The sequence below is a fragment of the Terrapene carolina genome, unplaced genomic scaffold, assembly GCF_002925995.2.
Source record: "Terrapene carolina triunguis isolate 2854851 unplaced genomic scaffold, T_m_triunguis-2.0 Scaffold131, whole genome shotgun sequence".
NCBI lineage: Eukaryota > Metazoa > Chordata > Testudines > Emydidae > Terrapene > Terrapene triunguis.
Window position 1 is genome coordinate 20,486,109 of NW_020664482.1, and position 27,861 is coordinate 20,513,969.

Sequence of the window (27,861 nt, forward strand, 5' to 3'; positions counted from 1 at the left end):
GCACAGTAGGGATGCATGTAGGCCTTTTTTGACTCTAGGGTTGACAGTCCATCACCAGCACCAAATTCACTTTAAAATGTCCAAAAGGACAGTTGTGACTTAGCACAATGCTGACACACAGACCCACACCGTCTAAGTACAGACTCATTGCATTGTTACACCGTTGACCAATGGAACTATTAAAAAAAAGCAACTATCAATAAATGATTCTGTTCTTGAACGATAAGAATGAAAAGTATTGACATTATTTGTATCATCTAATAACTTACAAACACTCAAAGGTATTGCTTCCTGAGAGGCTGCAAAATACAATCTAAATTTGATTAAATCCTCATTATAATGCAGAGGAATGTCCATCAGCTCAAGCTCTCTTAAGGGATCCAAGTGCATTACCTGTACACAACAGATCAGAATGGACAGCAGAGAATACTGGGTCCAATTGAAAGTACAAAGGGAATTTAGATAGGCAGAACAGAATTATTCTAACTACAATTTCACCAGGACAGTTCAGGGTGGCCATATCTTGCTGAAACAAGCATCATGACGATTAAAAACATAGGAGGATGTGTTTTTAGCTCAGAGCCAAGGTACAGCACGTAGAACAGGCAGCAAGAAAAGATAAAGCAACAGAGCAAGCATGGTTCATAGGAGGCACACACTTTATGCCCTGTCTAGTGGAATGTCACGTTTTGACTTCTGATTGGCCGAGGAATGCAGGAGTCAGTTTTCACTGGAGTTGATCAGAAAGTTTCCCTCTGCTTTGCAAAGTCGCTGTCTGAGCAGAATCGTCGGAAAGAAGAGGCCAGTTGCTCTGATACTTCCCTAAAAAGCTACTTAAATGAAATGAGAGGACTTCTCTATCCAAGGATTTACAGCCTAGAAAAGAAGCAAAGAAGTTATTTTCCCCTTTTTCTCCCCCTACTCCCAGTAGAGCTGATCAGATCTCAGTTCTGGCATGCGTCTCATCTCTCAGAATACTATGTCACAGTATTCTACTAATTTTCTCTTGCTTCCCATACCCGAGAATCCTGTCTTAGACTGTGTGCCCAACAAAATCATCAAGCTTGTTGTACTTGGTGGCAGTAACGTTGGCAAGACAGGTAAGTCCACAGGGCTTTGATTGTATTTACAATGTAACTGTATTTACATTTTATGGTCAAATTGATCCAAGTCTGTATATACGCCAGACCATAACTTTGTATATGTTTAATTACCGCTTTAAAAATGCTCGGAATTTTCTATGAGATGGATCAGAACATCCAATATATGTAGTTCAAATGTGAGGTGGCATTGTCAAGTGGATAGGGCATTGGGTAGGTGTCCAGAGCCCTGCATTCAATTCTCAGGGTTACCACTGACCTACTGTATGATCTTGTACAAGTCACTTCACTGTGTCTCAGTTTCCCCATCTGAAAAATGGGACTAATGATACTTGCCTTCCTGGTGTGTAGCACTTTGAGATCTATGGATGAAAAAAGTATTATTTTCCACATATTTTTCTATGATTTTGGGTGGGGGGCAAGGAAGAGAGAGAAATTGAGTGTTTAGTTTTTGTATGTGTGGGCTGTGATTTCACAAATAAGCAAATTTTCATAGGAACAAACTTTGTTTTACTATATCTGAGGTCCCACTTCCACTTAGTAAAATTTAAGCAGTCACCATTTATAGAAATGTAAAGTAGCTCATTGAAGATAGTGGCATATCTGCATAGTTAAAGAGCTGACTAGATGGGGCTGCCTGTCAGTGGTGGGTGTAATAATCTTTAAAAATGGAGTCTGTGGGAATGCTGCATGCAGATAGGGCTTGCAGAATCAGATCCTTCGTTGTTTGTCAGTTGATTAATTTTGCCAACTGATTTGGGATGAAAGGCACTATAGAAATGTTGCTGTTACTGTAAAAAAAATACCACAGTTCTTCTCCGAAAGAGTTCAAGAGACAGCAAAATGTTTTCCAAGCTTTCTAGCCCTAGGATCTTTGAAACCATCAGAAATTAAGATGAGCAAGAAGTCCCCACTTGCTGCAGATTGATCACTTGCACAGCACGTCCAGTTTGTCCAGTGGATAAAATGAGTAGATTCACAGATTTGAGGCCAGAAAGGACCACTAGATCATCCAGCCTGACCTCTGATATCCATAGACCAGGTCTTAAACTTGGCACTGTGAACCATCATAGTATTGTAAGAATTTGCTTTGTTTTAGTTCATCAAATTATTTTAAGCCCAAAGGGCAGATTGTCATAGCTTCATTGACATTCACATTACTCCATGAGTAGCCCCATTAAAATCAATGGGACAACTCATGGGACAGGGTGCTGGCAACCCAGAGGGATGGTATCATACTCTGGCCCCAAATCATTTCCTACGCAGGCAAAAAATGGAGCCATATGCCCAGAGTAATATGTGAACAATGTTTAGCGTGGTACTACACTAAGTCAGCCAGTAAGACATTACATGCATTCTGCAAAGGCTGATATTGACTCAGATTAAAGGCCCATATTTTTTCCTTGTTTTGCAGCCCTGGTTGTGCGCTTTCTCACTAAAAGATTTATTGGAGACTATGAGGCCAATACTGGTGAGTCTACTTCCTAGTGCGGCATTATAGATAGATTCCATTTCCAGCCACTGTGTATTACAAGAAAGTGAAGCAGTTAGATGTCCATAAGGTGCATATTTCCAGTTAATTGCCTCAGGTTATGAAAACAATAAATCAAAGGCTCATTATTTACGATCCTTTTAGTCAGTATTATTTCCACCCTGATGGAAAAGGATCAGAGGGAAAGATTGGCTTGGGGACATACCTACAGTAAAATGCAGAATCAAGGAATGTTTCATATATCAGCTGAACAATAGAGGCCAAATGCTACCCTGCCTGTGCAACCCCAGTGAAGTCAATGGGATTTCACTAGAGCGTAAGAGTCAGCCCAGAATTTTGTCCTATGTGTTTGCTTTTTTCAGTGACTTTAGTGCTGATGTAGAATGCTAGATTGAAGTCCTCTGTACCCAGGACAGGTACAGTGGTAACAGAAGCTTTCCCCACTTTGCCCTGCTATTTTGTCCAATCCTGACCCACAGGGAACATCTCAGAGCAGGGGTGGCCAACCTGTGGCTCCGGAGCCACATGCGGCTCTTCAGAAGTTAATATGCGGCTCCTTGTATAGGCACCGACTCCGGGGCTGGAGCTACAGGTGTCAACTTTCCAATGTGCCAGGGGGTGCTCACTGCTCAACCCCTGGCTCTGCCACAGGCCCAGCCCCCACTCCACCCCTTCATGCCCCCTCCCCTGAGCCTGCCGTGCCCTCGCTCCCCCCTCCCCCCCTGAGCCTCCTGCATGCCATGAAACAATTGATTGGGAGGTGCAGGGAGGGAGGGGGAGGTGCTGATCAGCGGGGCTGGGAGGCTCTGGGAACGGAGGGAGATGCTGATATGGGGGCTGCTGACATATTACTGTGGCTCTTTGGAAATGTACATTGGTAAATTCTGGCTCCTTCTCAGGCTCAGGTTGGCCACCCCCTGTCTCAGAGGGTATGATGCTGTGACCCATTTACTCCACACCCTCTCTGCCAACCAGGACGCCCATTGCATTGGCAGGGTCTGTAAAGTGGATACCTGTGTACTAGGAACCGTACTGAGACCAGCTAACTCATCTCACATGTAGGCCACCTAACAGCTATGGGTCAATGATCAAGCTTGGCAGGATTCAAACCAGTGACTTTGTAATTGTTTTGCTTTGGGAGATACATGTTGAGTTGAGAAGGAAGAGTCAGAAATAGGGATGGTAGAACCAGAAGCCTTTGATCTACTGTGCCTGTCTGGTGAGTGATGGTCTGGAAGCTTTTACTGAGTGCCCCCTTCCATTGACCCTAAGTAAACCTTGACAGTTCAGTCTCTGTACTGCTTCTCTTTCTTTTCCTCCACCTTTCCTGCAAGACACTGTCAATCAAGCTAGATTTCTAAGTTTCACAATGGATTGCTGCCAGACACATTGCTAAGAACTGCATGTTTTTTTTCCATTAAGCTACCAGCCCTACAGCCATACTGGAGCAGAAACAAATATGCTAAAGATAAGAAACAGGTGTTAGTAGATCTGTGATCACATGACCATGTTTCTCCTGCAGCTGGATATAAGGCAGAACACTATCAGCATCTGGAAGTACCTGCACTTTTTCCTGTGATATATTACAGAGTAGGGATAGTATATTGGCTGGTCTTGATTCATGGGTTAGGTATCTCCCCATAAAACAGCACAATTTTTTCCAGCTTAACATCTGATACATTTTCATAGGGCTCACAGAAGAGTTATTCATGCAGTGCAGTCAGGTTTTAAATGTACTATTTTAATGCTGGATTCAAATGCAGTGAACTTTGCCATAGTGAATGTCCTCATATTCTAAATGTTTCTATGAGCTCAGATATTTTTCCATTGGAGCAAAGGCACCTGCTTCTGTGAACCAAATTTTAGAGACATTTCTCACAGGGATGATATATTGTTTTAAACTAAGGTTCACACGCATCACAGTTGGCGCTAATTGGCTTGTTCATAAGTAGTCTGAATTGAGGCCAAGGACTGAATAGGCCATGAAGAGTCAACTCCCTGCTATCCCCTAGAGGAGATTCCTCCAGATCAAAGTTGAAACATATTGCCTAGGCAGTAGCAGTGAAGCTTGTACTGGGACAGTATGAACAGTGCCACACTGACAGCTGTTGAGACTGTAGTTCTCTGTTTAGCCGTGTGTAACAGGGGCTCTCACCTCTTGAGTACCTCCTGCTGCTGTGTGCGGTACTGCAGTCCTTTTCCCGCTCCTGGTGTCCCGTAGGTTGTCGGCCTCACTTGGCAGGTTGTCAGTGGCTTGGCCCTCCATCCAAGTCGCAAAGTCCAAATGAACTCCTTCCAGGGTAGTAAAGAGTCCAATAAATGAAACAGTCTCTTTGCCCTCGCTAGGGTCTTCAGTCCAGCTCTGGGCCCTTTTACTTCAGCCCTTCACTTGGACTTCCCAATGAGACTTGTCCCCTACTCAGGATTTACATCACTTGGCCTGGGAACCCAGGCCAACCCACTAATCCAGGTTCCGATCCTGGGACCCTATGCACAGCAGCCATGTACTACTCACTTCAATTCGTTGCTGCTATTTCATTGAGCCTCTTCCCACCTTGCCCCCTTATCTTCATCCCTGACCGCAGGGTTAAAGTTCTCAGGTCCTCTCTCTCTCCCATCTTAAGCAAATGCAGCCAGAACCACACTCTGGTTGTTCCTTGTGCTCCTGTGGCCAGAGTAGAGTCCACTGCCTTGCTCCTCTGGTCCCAGCCAGGAACTGCTCTGTTAAGGCCCGGCAGCTCCTGATTAGCTGCTTCTGTGCAGCCTGTCTAGGCAGGCCTGGAGGACCACCTTCGTTGCTCCTTTACTGGGGCTGAGTGTAGTAGAACCATGTAGTAGCATGGGGCCACAAAGGGCCTGTCACACCATGTCACTTGTGTTATGTTTTATAGCTAAACAAAGAGGACATCAGTCTCCAAGCTGTCATTATGTTAACCATGGATACTTCATAAACCCCAAACCTAAGCTTTCTTTATGTTGTTGGACCTGCAATACAAAAACAAATATAGTTCAAACCCAAGCCTAGAACTTTTATCCAGCCCTCATGTGCTGAACCTTACTGATTTGGATAAAACGGAACCCGGATACATGCCATCCCTGCTTTGGGGGTTTCAGAACCATAGTCTGACTGATGAGATTCTGCAGACCCATAATAATAACCTAAACTCTCTAGTCTTAATGCATGGTTGTGTGCTCCATTTACAATACTGTATGTATTTGGCATGCTTTTCCTTGCACTTCCAGTAGAAATCCATGGAAAACAGCTCACTCCTTTAACAGAGAATTCCCTGTTTCACTTGTGATTACAAGTACTTCCAATCTGCATTATAGAAGGGTGCTACTCTATGTGGAATCAAAGGCTTATTTTAAGTGGGCACAGAAATCCCATTCAGGTTGTCCTCTCTCATTCCAAAAGAGGTAGCAGGCCATTAGGAAGGAGTCATCTATCAGACAGAAGAACAGATATTCCTCAGTAATATGAGTCACAGGAGAAATTGTAGGCCAGTATTTGCAACCATTGAAAATGGATTCCGGATTTGAAACTATTGTGTTGCTCTTTGAACATGTCACATAAAATAATCTGGCCTGATTGTTCCATGGGTAAAGTAGTTTATAAAGAATTTAATTTAATTTTTAATAAAGTTTAAAAATGAAGAATTTAGATACAGCCCAGGGTGGTGGAAACACCTGGTCAAGGAACATATATAATACTATGTTACTTGGGCAACCAAAAATTCACCCCGGTGTAAAGGGTACCATATAAGTCCCAGGACTCAGAACTGGAATATTCTGATTTTGACTGGACTTACTTTTTTTTCTCCGTTACATGTACTGTCTCTAATTATCTTACTTATCTATTAGGTGCCTTGTATTCAAGAAAATTCACCATAGACGGAGAGCAGATCTCCTTACAGGTGCAGGATACACCCTTTGTCTCATTGGAGGTAAAATGTCTGCTCAATGCATTTATACTTCAGAATACAGTGGGTGTCTTTTGTTCATTGCCAGCTCTTTGGTCTCCCCTATAAGTAACTCTTCTCATTAGCAGATGTGCCCGAGCCAGAACCTCAAATCCAAATGTGGACATCCCAACTCAGATGGCCTCTGCCCTGCCGCACCTACTCCTTTAAGTCAGGCCCCTTTCCAGTTAAGTCAAGGCCAAAAGAAATGACTTAGTGCAGCCCAAGCTGAGGAATAAAACTGCAGGGTTAGCTTGCTTCAACCAAGTCCTTGCTTAATCTAATTGCTGGCCAGGAGTTTCTGTCCCTGGATGGGCAGAAGGAACTCTCAACTGTCCAGAGGCCAATCTGGCTGCTCAGGTCAGACCTCCTCTCCCAGAGCGAATCTCTCTTCCTTCTGAGGGACAGTCTTTATAGCAGCTGTAGAAATCTCCAGCTGGGGGCCGCCTTAGTATCTGCATTAAACCACTCCTTACTACTCTGATGCATGAGGTGGATAAGCCCCATCACACCAACTCCCCACCAGATTTCAGGGTGTTCTGATTAGAATTAATGGCTAGGGACCTCTCCATATAAGAGCAGTGCTATACTGACTCTATTTTTTTGGAGCTGGTTTGGAAGTAGACCAAAATGGTGGAAATTTCACAGAAGCACCAAATTTTGTGATTTTTTTCTCCTTGAATGGTGGAAATCTCACAAGATCAACTGTTTTCATGAAGTTTCTAAGATTTAGGGCCAAAATTAAGTGCATTTTCATCAATGCTGAACCCAAATCCTAGGTTTGGTTTTTCCTTGAAACCAAATCCAAACCCAGACTTAACCTAGCATACATCTGAATTCAAACACCATTTATCAACCTCATCCTCTCTCGTGTCAAACCTCAAAAGGTTTGAAGATCCTGTTTAGTTTAGATAAGCACCTGAAAATACAGATCCTTCTTTGTGTCCTGGCTGAGTTATCCCATCCTGAGTTTGCAGAGCTGGGCAGGAAATCTCATGTAGTCCAGGAGTCCATCTCAGTTTTCTTTGATCACTATAAATTGGTTTAAGTGAAAAGCCAAAAGTCCCAATCAAGTCCCATGCCTTTTTAGAATGTGGGTTGGTGAGATGTAGGAACATACATCCTGGTCATCATTCATTCTGAATGCTACCATCATCCACACTGACAAAAGGAAGGCAGGGAAACCTCCAGAACCCTTTACAAAATGTTTTGGAAACTTGGTCAGATTTTGTGGGGAGAAATAAAAAAAAAATTCTCTTTCTATAAACAACTATTTTTCCAAGGAAATTTAATTTAAAAACCACATGTTTTTCTAATGAAGCAGAAGTCTGTGCTATGCAAACAATATTCTATTTTGAAAGAAATTCTTACCCTACTTGTAAGGCTTCCAGAGGAATAAAACAAGAATAAAAATGCATGCAGAAGACCAGATCTCACATTTTTGCTAGAGCCAAACAGAACTTGACACTTCAAAGTTTTGAGTTCAGTTGAACCCATGATTTTAATGGGTTTGAAATTTAGTAAAAGAAACTCTCCTATCAAGGACACAAAGTACAAAATGACATCAATTGCAAAGTATAGTCTTTCCATCTATTCATAAAAATATAGCAGATGATCAAAAAGTTGTGTTGTAGTCTGAAGCCCTAACTAAAAGCCCTAACTATCATTTTCAGAGGATGAAATTCACCTCTGTGCAGAGGCCCAGCATATGGCTTATGTGCCACTTACACCCTCAAAATAATGCTTAAGTGGGAATTAACTGGTGCTAGCTCTCTGCATAGGTGTGACTATCACCCAGAGAGCCTGTTGACAGAAATTAGGCACTGTCACCAGGAAAGCATGATAAATACATAATAAAGGGAATCCACCTTTCATTCTATCCTATGAGTGTTGGGAGAGTGAAGGAGGTCCACTCCCCTTCCTTTCTCTCCAGATATAAAATCATTTTTCAAATTTCACTATTTTGATTAGGCACTGACCCAAGTTTTGATTTCTCGAACCAGGGCTGAACTCTGCAACATTCAGAGGTGTTACTCTCTGAGGTTTGGAGTCAGCACTATTTCTAATTTAATTTTGGAGGCTTCATTTCCTTTGTCCCAGTCAAAGCCCTGCACTGTTTCAATAATTCCCACAAAAGCTTTTTAGCTTGGGTCAGTGTTCGCTCCAAATGGTGTAATTGAAGTGATTTCAAGGGCTCATTTCTGAATTGAGCCATCAAAAGAATGTTTGACTAGGTTGTGTTTATGTGTTTTCTGAGTAGGTCCTTGAGCAACAATGAGTCACTTGCACTCTGAGATCTGTGTGCAGTGATTTCTGGAGAGAGTCATGTGGCGTTACTCAAAATCCTAACATTGGAAATGTTAATGTTTAAAAAAACCCAGAAGCAGATAGATAACTGGGTTTGTTAGATGATTAATTTCTACTTGAAATATCCATAGCCAGTGACTGTGTGTAGTTTTTAATTCGAAAGGAGACATGTCTGTAAACAAACTAGCTCATTAGTCGTTTATTTTTGTGAATAAAACGTTCCACTGAGGATTATCACATCTATCTTACAGCTGGCTGGGCCCAACCATTGTAACTGAGAACTTCTGCTCAGGAAAGCTCTCTGCATGATGCATCTGTTTCTCCTTGTTTATAGCAACTAGTTCTTTTCCCTGCTAAAATGAGCTAGCTGGTGAAAGGGGCCAGGGGATACAAAGGAGGGCTACTTATATACAGATCAGTTACAGTAACAGTGCAAGCTTCCCCTCTCCCCACACACTGCCCTACCAATGTGCTGACCTGGGGCACCAGAGGGTTCACTCACCTTAACCTTTTTTTGAGCTGCCAGTGAAGATATCTATTCATTCTAAGTGTGACTGTGGTGTTTGTGAGGTTAGACACCTGTTCAGCAGGAACTAGATTGAGACCCAGCAGCTCATTTCATATAAACAGCAGTCACTTCTTATATCCTGAGAGTTGCATTCTATGTGAAGATGATCCATGAGTATCTCAACCCTTGAATGGCTTAGGGTGCTGCTGTACCAATGATATGACCTTACTGCTGAGGGCATCCCACAGTGCCACTCATAAGAAAAATCCAAACACGGGATCTAGTGTAATGGGACTGTGAGATGGCAGAGATGAGGGGTTAATAGATTTTTTGAGCCATTGCCTCCAATGTCTGTGGTCTAAACTAAAGAAAAGATTTTCAAAGGGCAATTAGGTACCCAACTCCCATTTGTACCTTTGAGAAATCTCCCCCTAAAGTAAAGATTGCTCTTTTAGTTTTGCCTACAGTATTCCTCCTGCTGTCCGATCAGTTATTACATAATACATTTAGGCCATCATTTTCAATCCCAAGTGCCTGAAGTTAGGCTCCTAAATCCATATTTAGGTGCCTAAATAAAGTGACCTATTTGGGGTGAGTGCTGAGCACCAACAAACTCCACTGAAGCCAATGGGAGCTACACGTGCTCAGCACCTTTGAAAAATCAGACCACTTTTATTTAAGTGCTTGAATGTGGATTTAGGGGCCTAACTTTAGACAGCCAGGGTTTAACATTTTGGCCTTTTCTCCTATTTTCTTGCTGTTGAATTTGACAAGTTAAATATCTGTCAAAAAAACTGTTGATTCTTTTTCTCGATGTTTCATGCTGGAGAAGAAGAGAAACAGAATTACCATATGAATAGAACAACGTTTTAGAAACGGGGAAGGGTCTGAGAGGTTGCTGAAGTTCAATTTTAATTTAGGGTGATTCTATTTTGGGTCTGTCCTACGGCTTTCACTTAGCCAATTAACTCATGGATTATTTTTATGCCAATTTATTCTGGACAAATGTATTCATATTGGGCCATTCAATAATTTGATAAGACTCCCAGAATTTAATTTGGCAAAAGATGTTGGGCCAGACATTGCAAGATGCTGAACATCCCCTGGTTAGGTTCCAAAGGTTCCAGGAGACTTTAATTCCCTCTGACATTAGTGGTGACTGAAGGTGCTTAGTACCTTGTAGGATCTGACTTAGAGTGGAAGAAGTTACAAGGACTTGTATGTTGGTTTCAAAGTGCCTATAATATTGGCAGAAACGTTTCTTATTAGACCAAGCCCGCCAGACAATAACATGCAAGTCTAATCTCCCTATCTAATTGAATAAAACCCCAGCAAGGATATTAAAAGTAATCGATTAGGCTAAAAAAAAATCATACTTAGAAATGAACTGATCACAACTCAGGCCAAAAAGTAACACATCAGCTTCCTTTGCATTGTTTCCCTGGTAATTGTTATTCCTGTCCTGATTAGGAGCAATGATGTTATGAGACCTGATCTGGGCGCTCTTGGACTGTGCAGGCATGACAAAAAGACAGCTAACAGTAATCAGAAATCCACTGCCTCCTGGAGAAAGTAATCAGTGTTCAGGCCATCATTTATTTTCAGCTCCAGTGAACAATCACTTGCAGCAGATTATTTTTTCTAAAAAAACCTTTTAATCTGAATATCCGGAGAAACTTGCAGATGGTAAGATCCATCAGACAGTGGAAAAGTCTTCTCAGGGAAGTGGTAGAAACCCCATCCTTGGAGACATTAAACAGTGGACTGGAAGAGGCACTAAAGAAGGTACTGTAGGGAACAATCCTTCCCTTGGATAAGTGGAGCTAGACTAGATGACCTAACAGTTTTTTTCTGTCTAACTTTCTGGCTCTAACCTTGATGATTCCATTTATCACCCCTAATAATGAGGAGAGGGATGCTGAATACTGATTCAATAAATACAAAATCCATTTGAACAAAGCATCAATGTTTTGACCATTTTTTAACCACTGAACAACTGCCTGGTCTCCACTCCAGTATCTGTGCTGCTGGGTCCTGTTCATATTCCATTGACATATCATGGTATTTCATCCTAGACCTGGTACATCCAACAGCAGTCGGAGATGCTTTTTACTTTGTATACGTGTCAGATTAAGTAGCAGCAATGTGATGAAATGGAGCAATTGCCTGCTCCCAATGCTGTATGATCACTTGCTGCTGCCCTGTCTGATGGTAGCTTTTTTTGCTTCTTACTGTCTGTTTTCTAATCTCTAATCTCTTTGTTTTGATGGCAGGATGATAATGACAGTATTTGCTGCCAGGAGCAAATAAACCGTTCAATCTACTGGGCTGATGGTTTTGTATTCGTTTACTCCATCACGGACTACGATAGCTATCGGGTCATCCGACCCCTGTACCAGCACATTCGTAAGATCCATCCCAACGCCAACATCCCCCTGCTTCTGATGGCCAACAAAGGGGACCTGCTGCGAGCCAGACAGGTGTCCTCCAGAGAAGGGCTTCAACTGGCCAATGAGCTGGGTGGCACTTACTGCGAAGTGTCAGCCCGGGAGAACTGTGAGGGGGTGCACGAGGCCTTCCAGCAACTTTGCCAGGAGGTGGGCAGGATGATTGGGAGCTGCAATGGGGAAAAACGGAGAGGGCTCCACCTCATCCGGCCCAAGTCTCCAAACATGCAAGACTTAAAGAGACGTTTGAAACAGGCACTGTCTTCCAAAGGGAAATCTGCCACTACACTTTGACCTAGCTGACAGCTAGTTCAAAAAGCAAGCAAGCAAGCTGATATTTATGACTTTATTTCCTCAAAATTCAATAGGCACATTGGTTTTTAAAGATCTCAGTTAAACATCCTCTGTTTCCTTCAGCAAAAGGACCTATAAAATGGGTATTTCTGAGCAAGAGTTTAGAAACTGTGTTTAAAAAAATAACATGTCAAAAGCTATGCACTTTTTAAAAGGGGACATCGCCAAGTAGTTTAGGTCTACAATTTAGATTTCATTAATAAGAAAAGATTTTTAAAATCCTAGAGGAGCGAAGAGAAATGTCTTGGGTTTTTGCTTTAGGATGTAAATATTCCCAAACACAAACATTAGGGAGCCAAAGCATGACAACAGGAGAATGAAATTGACTATATACAGAAAGTGAAACTCCACTAGACTACTTTCCCTATTCTGTGCTAGCTAAGTGAAATTCAAAAAGCAACCAAAGAGAAATGGTGAAAACGATGTGAGATTCAAATTAGATACTTTAAATTATGTTATAACATTATTAATAATGGGAATGATTTTTTCAAATATGATTTTTATTATTACAGTGCCTTTTTAAAGGAAGTGTAAAAAAATCACAGTTTTCTGATTTTTTTATTTTTATTATTACAAGTAACACCTAGGTTGACTGTAACTGAAAGATTGGAGGAAAAAGATATGTTTCTCTTATTTTTTTCTGTTTGTTTACTTTGACAGCACTTTTTAGTTAGTTTTACTATAGTCTGCTTCCTGCATTTTTGTGTGGGTCTTCCACATGGCAACAGGAGAGAAAAAAACATCAAAAAAGATAGAGAAGTGTGATTGTAAAATCACAAACATGGGCTGGCAGCATCTCTTTGCGTTGTGTCTCGGCATGCGCATCTCGCTGTATAACCTTCATCACATGATTTTTTTTAAAATAGGATCTTAGTTTTGTTAGCATTGTTTGTAGAGAAAAAAGTTTAACTGTATAAATAAAATTAATTAACTCTCAGAGCAATTCCCACAAAGCCCACTCAGCAGATGAGCCAATCTTATTGCCTGCAGTTGGTTTGAATATGTTTGTGTGCGTGTGTGTGTGTAGCAGGGTGGTTACCCGCTCCTGCCCTGAGGGGTTTAAAACAGGGCTGTGGAAGGGCAAGATGCCTGGGCTGATTGGGAGGAAGCAGGCTCAGCTGGGGCCATGCCCCAATCAGGGCCCAGCTGGCCCTATAAAGGCTTGAGCCAGGCACTCGAACAGACAGTCTCTGTCTGTGTTCAGAGAGAGAAGGGCCTGGCTGCAGTGAGCTTTACCAGACACCTAGATTGGGAGCAGGGCTGGGGAAGGGCTAGAGGAGCTGGGAGCTCTGGCCTAGGAAAGCTGCAGGCCTGGCAAGGCCTAGTAGGTGTAGGGTTGCAGGGGACAGCCCATGGTAGGTAAAGGCAGCCAGTCCAAACCCCTTTGCCTATGATGAGTGGCTGATACTGCAGTCTGCCCCAGTGAACGGGGGCTAGATAGAGACTGGGCAGTAGCCAAAACTGAGGCAAAGTGGGGATAGTGGGTGGGGAAACTCAGAGAAAGTGGGGTACTGCCAGGGGGGCAGTACCCAAGACAAGGGCACCAGGGTCCTGGGATGGACATGGTGGGCCAATGGCAAGTGGATCACCGGCCTGCAGAGGGCGCTCCTGGGTTGAAGAGCTAATTCCCAAGGATGACCAGCAGGAGGCGCCGCAGGGGTGAGTCCACGGTGCTACAGTGTGTATGTACACAACATTAATCCACAAGGCCATACAGGTGTTGCTTCATTAGTTGTGCATTGTATGCAGAAGTGGCCTATAAGTGGAGATGGACCAAACCACAAAACACTAATCCTGTTCCAAACTTTCAGAGAACTCTGGAGACGCCAGGTTGGGGTTGATCCTTGTACAAGAGATCATTATTCTGAGTAGGACTAAGGGAATAAATAGATATTTCTGTGAGGTACAATACAATCCTGATGCTTTTACATGCACAGGCCTGCAGCAGGAGTTAATGATTTGAAGGTAACTGTTATGGATTAATCCAAGAGTACAGTGACTCATGGCTCCATCTGTCTTCAGTGCTTCACACAAACATATTTAAGAGGAGATTTATATTGCATTTTTTATAAGAAAGTATCAATGAGGGCTGGACAGCCTAAGATGCTTTTGCAACACTATTAGGTTAGAAGTAATTTCACTAAGAAAACCATAGCTCCATTCTTACTCAGCACACAGCTTCTTATGGGCATATTTGAAGCAAGAGGAGATTAACTGACAAGCAGTCATGCTAGGGTGGCCAGGGCTGAGCTGGTATGTGAGCTGAAAGTCTTTTTTTATTATTATTTTATTTTAATAAACAAGGCTATTTGAAGCTGTATTCTGTGGTCTGGCCAGTTTTATGGCAATAGCAACAACACAAAGGCATCCATCATACTGTTCTTAACCCAGAGTGGAAAAGAACCAGGTTTGAGCATGCAAAAGCCAAGATATAATGGTTATTTAACAGGCTCTCTCAGCAATTTACAGGAACATTAAGTGCAATAAACTTCAGTGAATTACGCTGAGGAACACACAGATAATATCCCAGTTTAGAAAAATCCATAAAACTAGAATTACAGGGGGATAATACTGAGCTAAAACAGTCTTTAAGGTATAACAAGCAACAGAACTGTAGATTTAGTTTGACATATGCAAGTATTAATGTAGTGTAGAGATTCAGAAAGATGTAACTTTGCTTGTCCCCTATTTAATGAAAGCCCTAAGTAGGTTAGTTTAATCACTAAGATTTACTTCATCCATGTTCACAACCTGACCACAATCTCAGAAAGGGGGTGGATGCCAGAAAGAAGGGAACATACAAATAAAAAGTTCTACCTTCTCCAAAAGAATTAATGCCTAAATTTGTTAATACAAAATATCAGAGATCAACTGATTCAACTGGGTACATACAGGGATGGCTAGAGCATGCCTCTTGCCTCAATGTCCACATTGCTATTTTTAGCATGCTAGCTAGAGCAGCGATAGCACTTGTCTGTCCACCCAGGCTGGGAAGCTTGCTTCCAGCTGCAGTATTGACATACCCTTGGAGCCCAATCCTGGATTAGTGCCAGTAGGCTGCAAGGAAAGAGGGCTTGAATGAAGATGCTTGGCACACAAGGAAAGGAATGGAAGGGAAGATTGATTGGGGTTTCCAGTAAGAGCATCAGGCCAAATTCTGCTCTCAGTTACGCTGGTATAAATCCACATTAACTTGGTTGAGAGAATTCCATTGCACAGAAATTATCTGTAGAATTATATTTCCTTTGTAAACTTTTTCCATTATCTTAGGTTGTCTCAAATCAGATACAGCATCTAGTTTTCAGTGGGATTTGCAGCCAGACTCACTTGGGCATAAATAAGTCAAATGACTTGCCTCGAGGTTAAACAGCTGAGTAAGTGGTTCAGATGGACTTTGAAACCAGGTCCTTTTTCATTCATTCCCGCCCTTTGCATCAGCCACCAGCCCACACCACTCTCCTCCATCTGTATACAAAGCATGATGAGCTGAGCTGCATCGTAATTTCAGGAAGAGAACATAATTAACAATGGGCAAACTTGTCCAAATGACAAGTTAGGCTATGCGCTGACTGAGCAAGGGACACTTGCTAACACCATGTACTATTGTAATAATTCTGAGACTGGGCCTGTCAAAGATATTTATTAAATGAGTGTTATTTTCTGTAGTTAGTTTTTTCAATTGCATTTCTTGTAAATTCTTTGTAATTCCTTGCAAAGGCAACATGATCCACTGGAGTGGGATGTCAGGGTTCTATCCCCAACTGCTCCACAGACTTGTGTGAGCTTGGGCAAGTCTCTTAACTTCTCTCTGCCTCGGTTTCCTCATCTGTAAAATAAGGATATTTACCCACCTTTTGCAAAGTGGTTTTGGATCTATACATGAAACACACTAGGGAATTGCTTCCATTTACAATAGAGATGGTTTTAAACCACAACACCCAGTACCCCAAAGCTAAGGACTGTTGGCATCCAGGATTTAGATTCAGAGGATGTTAATGCTGGGAACCACACACAAAATTCAGAACTTGATTTCAAACACCCTCTACATTTCAAAGGGGTTTGTATTCAGCATTTTGGTTCAGGCCCATCTCTAGCTTATGGGGTTTATGCTGAGTTGTGTGGGCTTCAGTCTTATCCAGAGTTCTGATGGGAACTGGAAATGATGCATGGTGAACCTGTTAAAGAGACCTTGTTAGCATTGTTCCCATAATGGGTTGAACTTCTCCTGGATGCATATCAAATGGATTGTGAAGGGAGAAGAAAATCAGATGATCATCTCCCTCTGTATGTGATTCACGTCAGGTCTGGAACGAGAGGGAAACAGTCCATTTCCAAGACACCAAACAAAATAAAACATGCAAACTTTGTCTATAATCTGGAATGGTCACCTGATTGCCAAAAAGGGCCAATTGAAAGATATTGTGAAATTGCCGAGCCGATGATGGCAATTGGATCTCCTTACATCCAATGTCAAGGTTGGAGACAGTGGATCAAATTCAGACTTGCCACAAGCAACTGCAATGCCATTGACTTCACTGGAGTAGCAGCTACATATGCTAGGTCTGAGTTTGGCCCAGGAGCTGCTGAATGGAGGTGGCACACATGCTAGTTCCTAACCTCCCATGCATTTTTAGGCAGTTCTTAACCTCATTCATTGATAGCTATTTTTGTGGATGGCACAGGTGAGCTGTCTACATGAAAGTTAAACATCCCATGTTTCATTTAAAACTCCCAGAACCCCAGATGCTGGAGATGGAAAAGACCATCCAGTCCATCTCCACTGGGGCCAGTCCAGGCTTGTCCCCTATAGCACTTTTCCTAGTGCTTCATTCAGTCTAGTTTTAGAAGTTCCAAGTGAGGGAAATTCCACAACTTCTTTAGGAGACTATTCAAACCTAAAGACTGAATTTTTCAGCCTAATTTTTCCCTTTCTAGATCTACTCCATATACACATTTGAACCAGTTTAGTTAAACCAGTGCAATCTCTTGTGCAGACACTCATATTTTGGTTTAAGAGTAGCTGATTGCAGTTTAAAACCTAGTCCAAAAGGATTTAAATTAATCCCAAAGAAACCTGCTTTAAACCAAAATAGGAATGTCCACTTCGCCTTTTGCTCTGACTTAAGTAACTCAGTTTACAATCACACCTTGAGTAAAACCAATGGAATTCTGCATGTAGGCAAGCCCTTAGATTCACCCCATCTCTCCTAGTTGCTCTCACTCCCATGGACCAGCTTAACAGTTCATCACCCTGCTTTGTGCTCAGAGAATTCAGCTCAGTTACATCCCAATCTCTTGCTTAGTCAGTGTTTAGCTAGACCTGTTTTGTTCTCATACATCTCAGTTCCTACAACACCCTGATCATTTTAGCTGATCTTCTCTGACTTCCCTCCAGTTTATCAGGAAGGTTCTATTTTGTAAACTCCCATGCAAGCTACTGATGAGCACAGAACAGCTGTTGAATTAAAATGCACAGTCCCTGCTCTGTCAGATTCTTAAAGATTTTGGGATTGTTGGATTATGAAAAGGGCTCTCTAAAACTCAGTTCTACTCTCCTTTCAGCCATTAATCTCCTTAGTGATGGGTGCAAGCAATCTGTTACAAAGGGACACAGTTTATCAGTGTGGGTTCCTGTAGAGAGAGAGAAACAAAATGTGAAGCAGATAGATGAGTTGACAGGTTTGGTAAACATCTCTGAGCTGATTTATTTGAGAGCAGTTAGACCAATCCTTCTTTCTTTAAAAAATATTTTTTCACATTTTCCATTTTATCCAAATGGGTTTCAAGTCAAAGCCTCTGGATCTCGTCTCACAGACACTTACTGTTTACTGCACAGCAAGTTGAGGGGAAGCTGCACATTTTCTAAATTTGATGGGTGAAAAGTACACATGCCTTGAGTGCTGTTATAGTGAATGATTGTGGAGACTGTTCCTATGGACAATGGTTTTTTTCATTCTGGGTAATAACACAAAATGCTAGCAATCCGTAGCTGGTCATTTTGGAAAGATGTGAGTTTTGCTTACTGGATCTGGAGGACAAACTGTACTTTCTATGTTGCTTAGAGAGTTCACTAGATAAATGGGGGTTGTGCCTTTTCAGACACAGTCTTTGAACTCTCACAAAGAGCTGAATTATGTCATGCTTGACCATGATCCAGGTTTCCAGTAATTTACTGTGTTCCATACTGTTCTTTCGCTTTAAAATTCCCAAGATCCTGCTACATCATGATGAAAAGGGTCGAAAATTGTTGAATATAACATTAAAGTGGAACGCCCCCCCTCCCCCCAACATACACACAGTTTTAAAGGAATATTGTAACAAATCTGTCAGGGTTTTACTGCACAGCAGAATCATTCAGCACTTGATGGTGACTGTAGGGATAGAACTCACAGCTTCCTGCTCTGTAAGCACAAGCCCCAATCACCCGACCTGAAAGAACCTCAATTATTTGTCAGCAGCATGGTTTCTATCACAGAGGGCTGAACAGTTCTGTTTCCATCCAGTAGAGGAGGGGACCCTCTTCCCCCCAATATGCTGCCATGTATATTTTCATTTTACATAAAGGAAAGCCTGTCCCTAAAACATCTGGAAAGGGAAGAGGCACAAGAAAGTGTGTCTCAAAGTTGCTCCTGCGGATTCTGGAGTCCGGGACAGAAGGCAATGGGTTGTGATGAAAGGTGAATTATCCGATTGGATGGAGGTCACTAGTAGGGTTCCTCAAGGATTGGTCTTGAGACTAATCTTTTATTAATGACCTTGGCACAAAAAGTAGGAATGTGCTAATGAAATCTGCTGATGATACAAAGTTGGGAGGCGTTGTCAATGCAGAGGAGGATCAGAATATTAAACAAGAAGATCCGGATGACTTTGAAGACTAGAGTGACAGAAATAGGATGGAATTCAATAGTGCAAAGTCACGCACTTGGGGACTAACAATATGAATTTCTGCTACAAGTTGGGGGCTCATCAGTTGGAAGCGACAGAGGACAAGGGAGACCTGGGTGTATGAGTCAATCACAGGATGACTGAGTCACCGATGTGATTTGGCTGTGAAAAAGGCAAATGCAATCCTAGGATGTAGGGGTGAGGCATTTCCAGTAGAGATAGATAAGTATTAATGCCACTGCACAAAGCACTGGTGAAACCTCATTTGGAATACTGTGTACAATTCTGTAAAAAGCAACAAAGAGTCCTGTGGCACCTTATAGACTAACAAATGTAGTGGAGCATAAGCTTTCGTGGGTGAATACCCACTTCATATTCACCCACGAAAGCTTATGCTCCAATACATTTGTTAGTCTATAAGGTGCCACAGGACTCTTTGTTGCTTTTTACAGATCCAGACTAACACGGCTACCCCTCTGATACTTGTGTACAATTCTGATCACCCATGGTCAAGAAAGGTGAATTTAAACTAGAATAGGTGCAGAGAAGAGCTACTAGAATGATCAGGGGAACGGACAGCCTATCTTATGAGAGAAGACTAGAAGAGCTTAGCTTGTTTAGTCTAGAAGGCTGAGAGAGGATATGATTGCTCTCTATAAATGCATCAAGAGTAAATACCAGGGAAGGTGAAGAGCTAGTTAAGTTAAAGGCAATGCTGGCAGAAGAACAAATGGATACAAACTGTCCATGAACAAATTCCGGCTGGAAATTAGAGTTTCTACCCATCAGAGGGGAGAGGTTCTGGAAACCCCCCAATAGGAATTGTGGCAGCAAACATCTTTATTTGTTTTAAGAGGGAGCTGAAACAAATTTATGTGTGTGATTGTAGGACAGGGTTCCTTGTGATGGTGGGGGGCAGGGCTCATCAGCCCTGGGGCTTACTTCTGATTTATGTCTTAAGTTCCTAAAAGCTCATGTTTCAGTTGACCACCTGTGGAAGCTAGGAAGGGGTCTTTTCTCCCCAATGTATTCTGTTTGGTCTTTTTAAACTCCTTCCTCTGAAGCATCAGGGACAGGGCTCTGAGTTGGCATGGAGCAGTCTCTCTCTCAATGGCTAGTGTTTCTTGCTCACATGCTCAGAGTATAACTGTTGCCCTATGTAGCCTATGATCCCCCTATGTGGGGTTGGGAAGGAAAACCCCCAGTGACCTTGAGGGTTTTCGCCTTCCTCAGCAGCAGGTGGGTGCAGATCACTTGCCAGGATTATCTGGGTATATCTCACTTAATCTCCAATGAGGAGGCCTTGGGCACTGGTGCACCTTGGTCCCGCCTATTCTCTGTGTGGAACACATAACAGCCTAGTCTCCTGTGGGCTGTAATACTTTGGTCTAATTTCAGTGTTGGGTTTAGTGTGCAGGTGTGCTGGTGGCCTGTGATACACAGAAGGTTAGACTAGATTATCTGGTGGTCCCTTCTAGCCTTAAACTCTATGACCCTGTCTTTTGCCTGTAGCTAAACCATTGTGTGCTCTGGTTCCATCAGCTTTAGACACCAACTAGTGTTAGGAAAGCTTGGTATTTGGAAGACACACATCCAAAGTGCAGAAAGCAGTGATGTTGGTCACGTTGGCGTAAGCAGTCTTTCCTGTGAGTCATTGCTGAAGCAGTGTCTCATTGGGTTGCTAAGGGGTGCTATCTTTCCAGGGCCATCCTTACCGATACGCAAACTATGCAGCTGCGTAGGGCACCAAATTGTCCCAAATTTCCTGGTGGCCTACACAGCTGCATGTTGCTCCAGCGGCCAGCCCGATCCCCCAGCCGGCTGAGCGGGCCAGGAAAACTGCCCCTGCCCCGCCCCTTCCCTGCCTCTTCCCACCACTGCTCTGCCCCAGACCTGCCCCCACTCCACCCCATCCCCTGAGCTAGGTCCCAGCAGGGGTCGGGCGTGCCCTGCACTCAGTGGTGGATTAATGATTTTGCCGCCCCAGGCCCTGAAATAATTGCTGCCCCGCCCGCCCCGGCCCCTCCCCGACTCCACCCTTTTTCTGCCCCCATGCCAACCCCTTCCCCAAAGTCCCACCCCAACTCCACCCCCTCCCTGCCCCCATTGGATCCCTTCCCCAAATCCCCACCCCAGCCCCACCTCTTCCCCCAGCACGCCGCGTTCCCCCTCCTCCCCGCTCCCTCCCTGCCCCGCAAAACAGCTGTTTTGCAGCGCAAGCGCTGGGAGGGATGGGAGAGAAACAGGACGCGGCGGCGGGCTCGCGGAGGAGGCGAGCTGGAGCATGGGAGCTTCTCTGTGGGTGCTAAAATTTGCCGCCCCTGCAAATTTGTCGGCCTAGGCGATAATACACCGCTGCCTGCACTCACTGGGTGGCAGGAAGTGGAGCGACCCAGCCTGCTCCCTTCACTGGTGAGTGCTAGGGGATGGTTCCCCACTGCACCCCAAGTCCCAAGGCTGGGAGCCAGAGGAGCAGAGCGGAGCAGGTTGTGGCCGGGTCGCTCCACTTCCTGCCACCCCGTGAGTGCGGGGTCAGGCCCGCCCTGCAATCACCAGGCGACAGGAAGTGGAGCAACCCAGCCCCAACCCGCTCCGCTGGCTCGTGCTGGAGGGCGGTTCCCCTCTGCCCCCCCAAGCCTGCTCCTGCCCCCCACAGACCTTGAGTGCAGTCCGTCCATCCCCCGTGGAGGCCTGGGGCCAGACCCCTCCCCCACACGGGGGGGCTGCGTAGGGCACTACAATGTCTAGGAATGGCCCTGTGTCTTTCTGATGAAATGTAAAACCAAAGTTCTGGCCTCAGCTGATCATTCAAGATCCCAAGGCAGATCCCGCCCACAGAGCAGCAGCATTAATTCTAGTATCCTAGCCACATTCCAACTCAGGCAGTTGTTCACCTCAAACTATCCTTCACTTCCTGTCCAAAAAGGTTGTTGCAGCAGTGCTGCTGTGATCTGTCAGATATTTGTATGACTCCATTGCTGTGGTAACTGAGAGTACATATGTCACTGGTCAGTGAAACAATTCCTATATATCCCTTTAACTACCAAGAGCCAAATACAGGGTTTAACATTGCCACCGCCAGAGCTAATACCACCACTATCACCCTGAGCAGATCAGTGAGCAGCATTCCTCACTCTGTTAGAGGTTATTAGTGCTATTGAATCTGATTCTGAAGAGTGTAACCTACACAAAAGATCACCCTTTATTTGGCAACTTCCTTTATTTAGATACCACTCTAAAAGAACCCCCAATGTACTGAGTACCGTTCTGCTCCACGTTTAATATACAATCCATCATGATTTATCAATCAGCTGGTTTTTGTTAGGTCTTTGAGTGGTGGCTTTAGATGGCTTTCGCTGTACTTTGTTTTAAAGTATGAGGGTTTTTTAAAAAAAAACCAACAAAATAAATCCCTGCTGTGTTGATGATTAAGAATGGCAGTTTTATCTATTTTCTGTTTTTAAATTTAATCTTTTTCCCATGTGAACTTTTGTGCTGGGCGAGGATGACAGCCCTGAAGTCATGTCTTTATACACATGGCAATGCAAGCTTCCCCCACACTCTACTATGCCTCAACCCTGACTTAGAAGAACCATCATTAGGACTGAGAGGATATTTTCTATTTTCATTGCCCAATCAATCAGTCCTTGGCCTCTCTACTTTGGCTTGTCAGCAAGAGTACTGGTTAGTTATTTCTGATTAAGGAAGTGCCTGTGTTCACCATCCAGTTAGACACAATTTGCAATTAGTCTTTAAAACTCAGAATTGTCTAGAATTCTCAGGGAGGAAGTCAGAGGGTTAAATATTTTTCGAATGGGCCTTTTAATCAAGAATCACGTAATGTGGAATGAATGTTTCAACTCAAAATGTTTTCTCGCTATGCCAGTTTCATAGTGCGAGGTCAAAACGGGGGGAGCTACTAAACTAATAGAAACACAGACACACAAATCCAAAGGATAGTTTCTCAGAAACAATTTCAGCCCTGCTGGAAGAGTGTGTGTAACTTTAAGAACTTCCTGCTCCGAACTAACTCCACATCTCTCATGTGTGCGTGCTTCTGCTCTGGGCACTGTTCCCACGCTATATTGCAAAATACTCCTTGAGTTTCTCATAGAGTTTCTGCCTGGACATAAACTGCAGCTTTGATTCCAGGTGGATGTGCTAATGTATATTACATATTCAGGATATTGGGGTCACTGTTGATTATGCTTGCTTTTCTGGCATTTTCTTTCCTATTCTATCTGATTCATTTACAATACCAAAGAACTCTCAGTGCTGCAATAAAATGAAACAAACAACTTAGAAAAGCCATGCCCATGAAATTTCAAATTACTTTGATTATTTTAAACAAACCTGATCTCTGACTACTCCTTACATAAAGAGACCCTGAACTATTTCTAGATAATCTGAAGACCTTCCTATAATGGGTTGTAATCAGATAGTCAGTCATGCCAACTGAGGTTATTTGTCAAACCACATTTCTACATTTCAATGACCAATATGTTAGTGTCTGTATGTTTTTCTTGTTGTTCCTTTCTACTTCCTCAGACAATTTCAGTTGTTCTCAGTGCAGAGGTGAACAGATACCACCCTGATGAGTGCAGCAGCATGGATAGATTAGGCAGACCACCCTAATGATGTGAAAATTAAATTCCGCCTCTTTCCACTGAACAGAAACAAATGGAAGGAGGGAGTCAACATACAACTTCTATTACTCAACATCACTTGCCCCGTCTCTGACTGTGCATAGGAAACTCATGGTCAAACAAGCTGCATGAAGCAAACAAGTCTCTTCATAGCAGGAAATCCTTATGACCTCTCAGTCAGAACATTTTGTCATCAGGAGACAAATAATTTAGATTTTAGATCTAAATAACTGGACATTTTTGACATCTACTGTCATGAGCTTTGGAATGGTGAATAACAAAACCAGATCAGCTCAATAGAAACATAGTTCTTCAGTGGGCAGATGGACAAGTGTGATGTTCAACAGAGTAGTTCAGCATAGACACTGGAGTGAAACAGGGCTGTATTTCATTTCTGCTGTTTGGCATTGCCAAAGTGTGAATAATGAACAAGTGTATTAGCAACACAGACACTGGTATTACATGGGTAGATGGCAAAGGCTAGGAGACCTAGACTTTGCTGATATTGCATTGTGGAGCAACACTCTCGAAAAGTTACAAACAAATGTGATGACTGGGCCATGGGCAGCCAGACCTAATGGTCAGAGCCAGAGTCCACAGTCACAAGTCAGGAGTCAGCTGGGTCAGGGTCCCGGGAGACCAGAGCCACGAGTCAGGAACCAGAGTCAGGATGGGTCAGGATACCAGGGGTGTCAGAGGCAGGAGACAGACTGGAGGTCAGGAGCCACAAGTCAGATGCCAGAAGTCAAGCTAGGAGAGTGGGGGCAGCAGTGGGATGGCGCACAATTCAGAGCAGGGTGGAGCTCAGCTGTTCAAACAGGATCCTGCTGCTGGCTTAAGTAGGGCCTGTGAGCCAATCTGCTGCTCTGACACTCTGCCAATAGGACCTCAGCGGCAGAGCCTCAAACTGGGGCTGGTTTTTGTAGGTCCTAGGTAAGCAGCTGTCAGTAAGCTGCCAGGTAGAGGGTCGGAGCCTGGCTGCTCCTGCAGACCCAGGTTCGAGACCTGTGGGTCATGACACAAAGACAGACAACCTGAGAAAAACAGCAGAGCTCAAAATTAGTTATGCTAAAACATCACGTTAGAAGGCAAAAATATTACGAAAGTAAAACAATTCATCTACCTGGGCATTTTAACAGGGTAAATACTGAAAAACAAAATCTGACTATTCAATAGCATTTTGAAATTAATTTGCTTTAGCCTCATCAAGCCTCTTTTGCCTTCACTTTCCAAGAACAGCTGAGTGATTGCATTTTACTGGTACAAAAGTGCATGGAAAGGGTTAAATAAGCAGCTTTCTGGGGAAGAACTGTTTTATTGTGCTGTGTTTGTACATCGCCTAGCACAACAAGGTCTGGGTCCATGGCTGAGGTTGCTACCACAATACAAATCATAACTAATGACAACATCGAAGCAGCGCACAAGGATTCACATAGAGAATTTTAGATTTGTGCTGGAAATACTTGTGCACACAACCATGTGGAGAACAGAAACAATGCCATGTGTTTTTTTCTAACCATTGACGATTAACCAAATACAGCCTCAACATTCACAGAGACCTGCTTAGCATCAATTCAGAAATAGACGGCAAAATAATTAAAATAAAATTCCTAATGCTTTTGAATAGCAACAAAGGTAGAGGGTATAAGCTCATCATGGATATTGGATGAGCAAAACCAAGGCTAAATTCATCAGCTAATCATCTACTCACCTCTAATTCCAAACAGCATCTAATTAAAGCTTTTTTGTCATAAGCATAGTTTAACTTCTCTATTTTGGGAGGCAGCTCCAGTCAGGCCAATGGAGCCGTGGGGGGGAGGGGGGGCAGGGAATTCCACATTTGCCTGAGGCTTTCAGTTTTGAGGGTCAACGCCCCCTTTCCTTCCCCAAACTGCGTCCATGCTTTTTGGCATGGATAACCTCTGCAATTGCTGGTAGGAGGCTGCACTGTCAACTGGAGAAATGACAGACATAGTGTACTGCAAACAGCTACGCTCACGAGAGCATGTTAATTTATCATAACATACCAGTGGCAGCAGAAGCACCGCTGAGTACACCCAGAAATCCAGGTTTGGAAAAGAACTAACACATTAAAATAAACTGATTGCTATAGTCCAGTTATTTAATAGGACATAAAAACAATTAAAGAGACCCTGAGGAAACCAGTGGTGGAAAACTTAGGTCATATTATTTAAGATCAGTGCTGCTTCTGTGTTATCTCTTTAATTTATATTTCTCTCTGTGTGTTTTACTGATGTTATTAATAACGATGACAGCTACATAAAATCAAGATCTTTGATGCCTAGGAGTTTTTCCTCCTCCTACTGATGCTCAAGCTGACCATTTTATTCTCAGTTTAGGATGCTATTATTATGTATGAGGTAAGAACCAGAAAGTGAAACCAAATATAACCAGGAAATGTACTGATCAGTCTAGTTTCCCAATCCCAGTTGTGTGAATTGCTTAAAAAAAAGGAAACTAAACAGCATAAATCTAGCACCAGTTTAATCAAATCAAATTAAAATAACCCATAAGAATGTGGAACATGATGTAGACAAGGTAAAAGCAAGTAACTTCATCTTGTGTAAACCTCCTTCCCTTCTACTCCCACTACTCTTCGTGCCTTATGTCATGCCTTTATTAATTCTAGCAGTCATACTCAGACTGAGGCTCACAAGCGGCTCTTTAACATGTCTCCTGCGGCTCTTTGCAGCACATATTAAAACACTGTGCTTTTACTAGGATACTTTTACTATGTTCTTAACCAATTGTAGGTGATAAAATAATACTTGATCAGTCATTTTGCTGTGAGAATAATATATACGTATGTACACATACACACACTAAATATTTCCCATCTTACTATTTAAATATGAATACATAGTACTATAGTAAATTAAACAATGAATTCACACTGCTGTAGCTCTTTTGGGTAATGGTGATTGCTAATTTGGCTCCTGAACCACTGAGGTCTGAGTATCACTGCTCTAGCATCTCAACACCTATCTGTGTGTTGTCCCCTTGACTTCAGTGGGACTGATTGTGGTAGTGTTTGCAGAATCAGGCCATTAGACTTTAATCTCAGTTCTAAACTGAAGTTTAAGAGGAGGAAGGTAGGAAAAAGCTGGCTATACACAATGTTATAGACCTCAGTTTAAGCTAAATTTATATTCCCCAATTGTTCCATGATAAATTCTTATCAACCACTTTAAAATATCCTTTGAAGGGAAGACTTCAAGAAGGATGTCTAAAGTTAGGTTCCTAAGCCCCCATTCAGGAATCATTGAGCCCAAGTCCAGTTCTATATGATGAGACAGCTATTAGGGTAGCACCGTAATAAATAGCAGAGCATGAAGGGTACATACTGTACATAGCTGATCAACTTGGCTCTGGAACACAGGGACAAAGAGGGTCATAAATCTTGCATATGTTGGGTTTATAAGTTGAAGTTCTCCATCTCCAGACATTAACCGAGAGGGAGGGAGGGTTGTTCAGCAACCTTGAATCAGACAGAAAGGATTAGGGGCCGGTGTGCCAGCCACTGATAACACACACTAAGCAGAGCCCCGCTGCTTGAACTATGACATAGTAGAACATTCTTCATTTATTCCCCTGGTGACAAAAGCCATGATATACATTAAAAGGTTTTTATTTTTATTTTAAGCCAAGAAGCAAAAAGCCTCTAGATTTTTCATGAGCAGAGACATCTGCCTTTAATTAATCCTTGTGTACCAGTAGGTGTCATTGCCGATTTGCAGACAGTGGGAATTTATGTACATGTACCCGCATAGCCAAAATTTCTGATCAGTTCTGCGTATTACTCCAGACCCTTCAAAGTTTACTTTAACCTCTCTGATTATCTTGCTCTCAAACTGACCCTGACCTCTGAATTCTGATCATTGTTCATGCTTAGGGCTCAGGAGCTTGCTAAATTTCATATTTGACTGACTATAAACTGTCCATTAGATGGTGCTCAAAGCTCATAGTAACTTCTGTCAATTCAGTGGCTCCAAAATGGAATCAGACAGTAGTATATGTGCATTACACCACTACTAGGCAAAGTGCAGGTAACCATGTCCAATAATGAGCTAAAATTGCTAAGGTGCATATTCCCTCCATCACCATTGCCATTTTCAGTTCTTGCCAGACCACTGCTTAGTAGA

At 42.9% G+C, this 27,861-nt stretch overlaps 1 protein-coding gene and 1 long non-coding RNA gene across 3 annotated transcripts in view; one reads left to right on the forward strand and one right to left on the reverse strand.

The window, feature by feature from the left end:
- Positions 1–772: 772 nt before the first annotated feature.
- LOC112119270 (ras-like protein family member 11A-like) lies at positions 773–13,120 on the forward strand. Of its 2 annotated transcripts, XM_024217869.2 has the most exons (4): positions 773–1,100; positions 2,515–2,571; positions 6,454–6,536; positions 11,640–13,120. In XM_024217869.2, exons 1-4 carry the CDS (start codon positions 956–958, stop codon positions 12,105–12,107), a joined length of 753 nt encoding a protein of 250 aa, XP_024073637.1. In that variant the 5' UTR covers positions 773–955; the 3' UTR covers positions 12,108–13,120. The 2 variants fall into 2 exon arrangements, with proteins under 2 accessions (XP_024073637.1, XP_024073638.1); XM_024217870.2 differs by lacking the exon at positions 2,515–2,571.
- Positions 13,121–24,070: 10,950 nt separating this feature from the next.
- LOC113406723 overlaps positions 24,071–27,861 on the reverse strand; it is a 5,263-nt gene continuing 1,472 nt past the window's right edge. Inside the window, exons 2-3 of the long non-coding RNA XR_003369843.1 lie at positions 27,064–27,197; positions 24,071–24,703 (exon numbers count right to left, since the gene is read on the reverse strand). This is a non-coding gene — a long non-coding RNA (uncharacterized LOC113406723). The remainder of the gene's footprint in view (positions 24,704–27,063; positions 27,198–27,861) is intronic.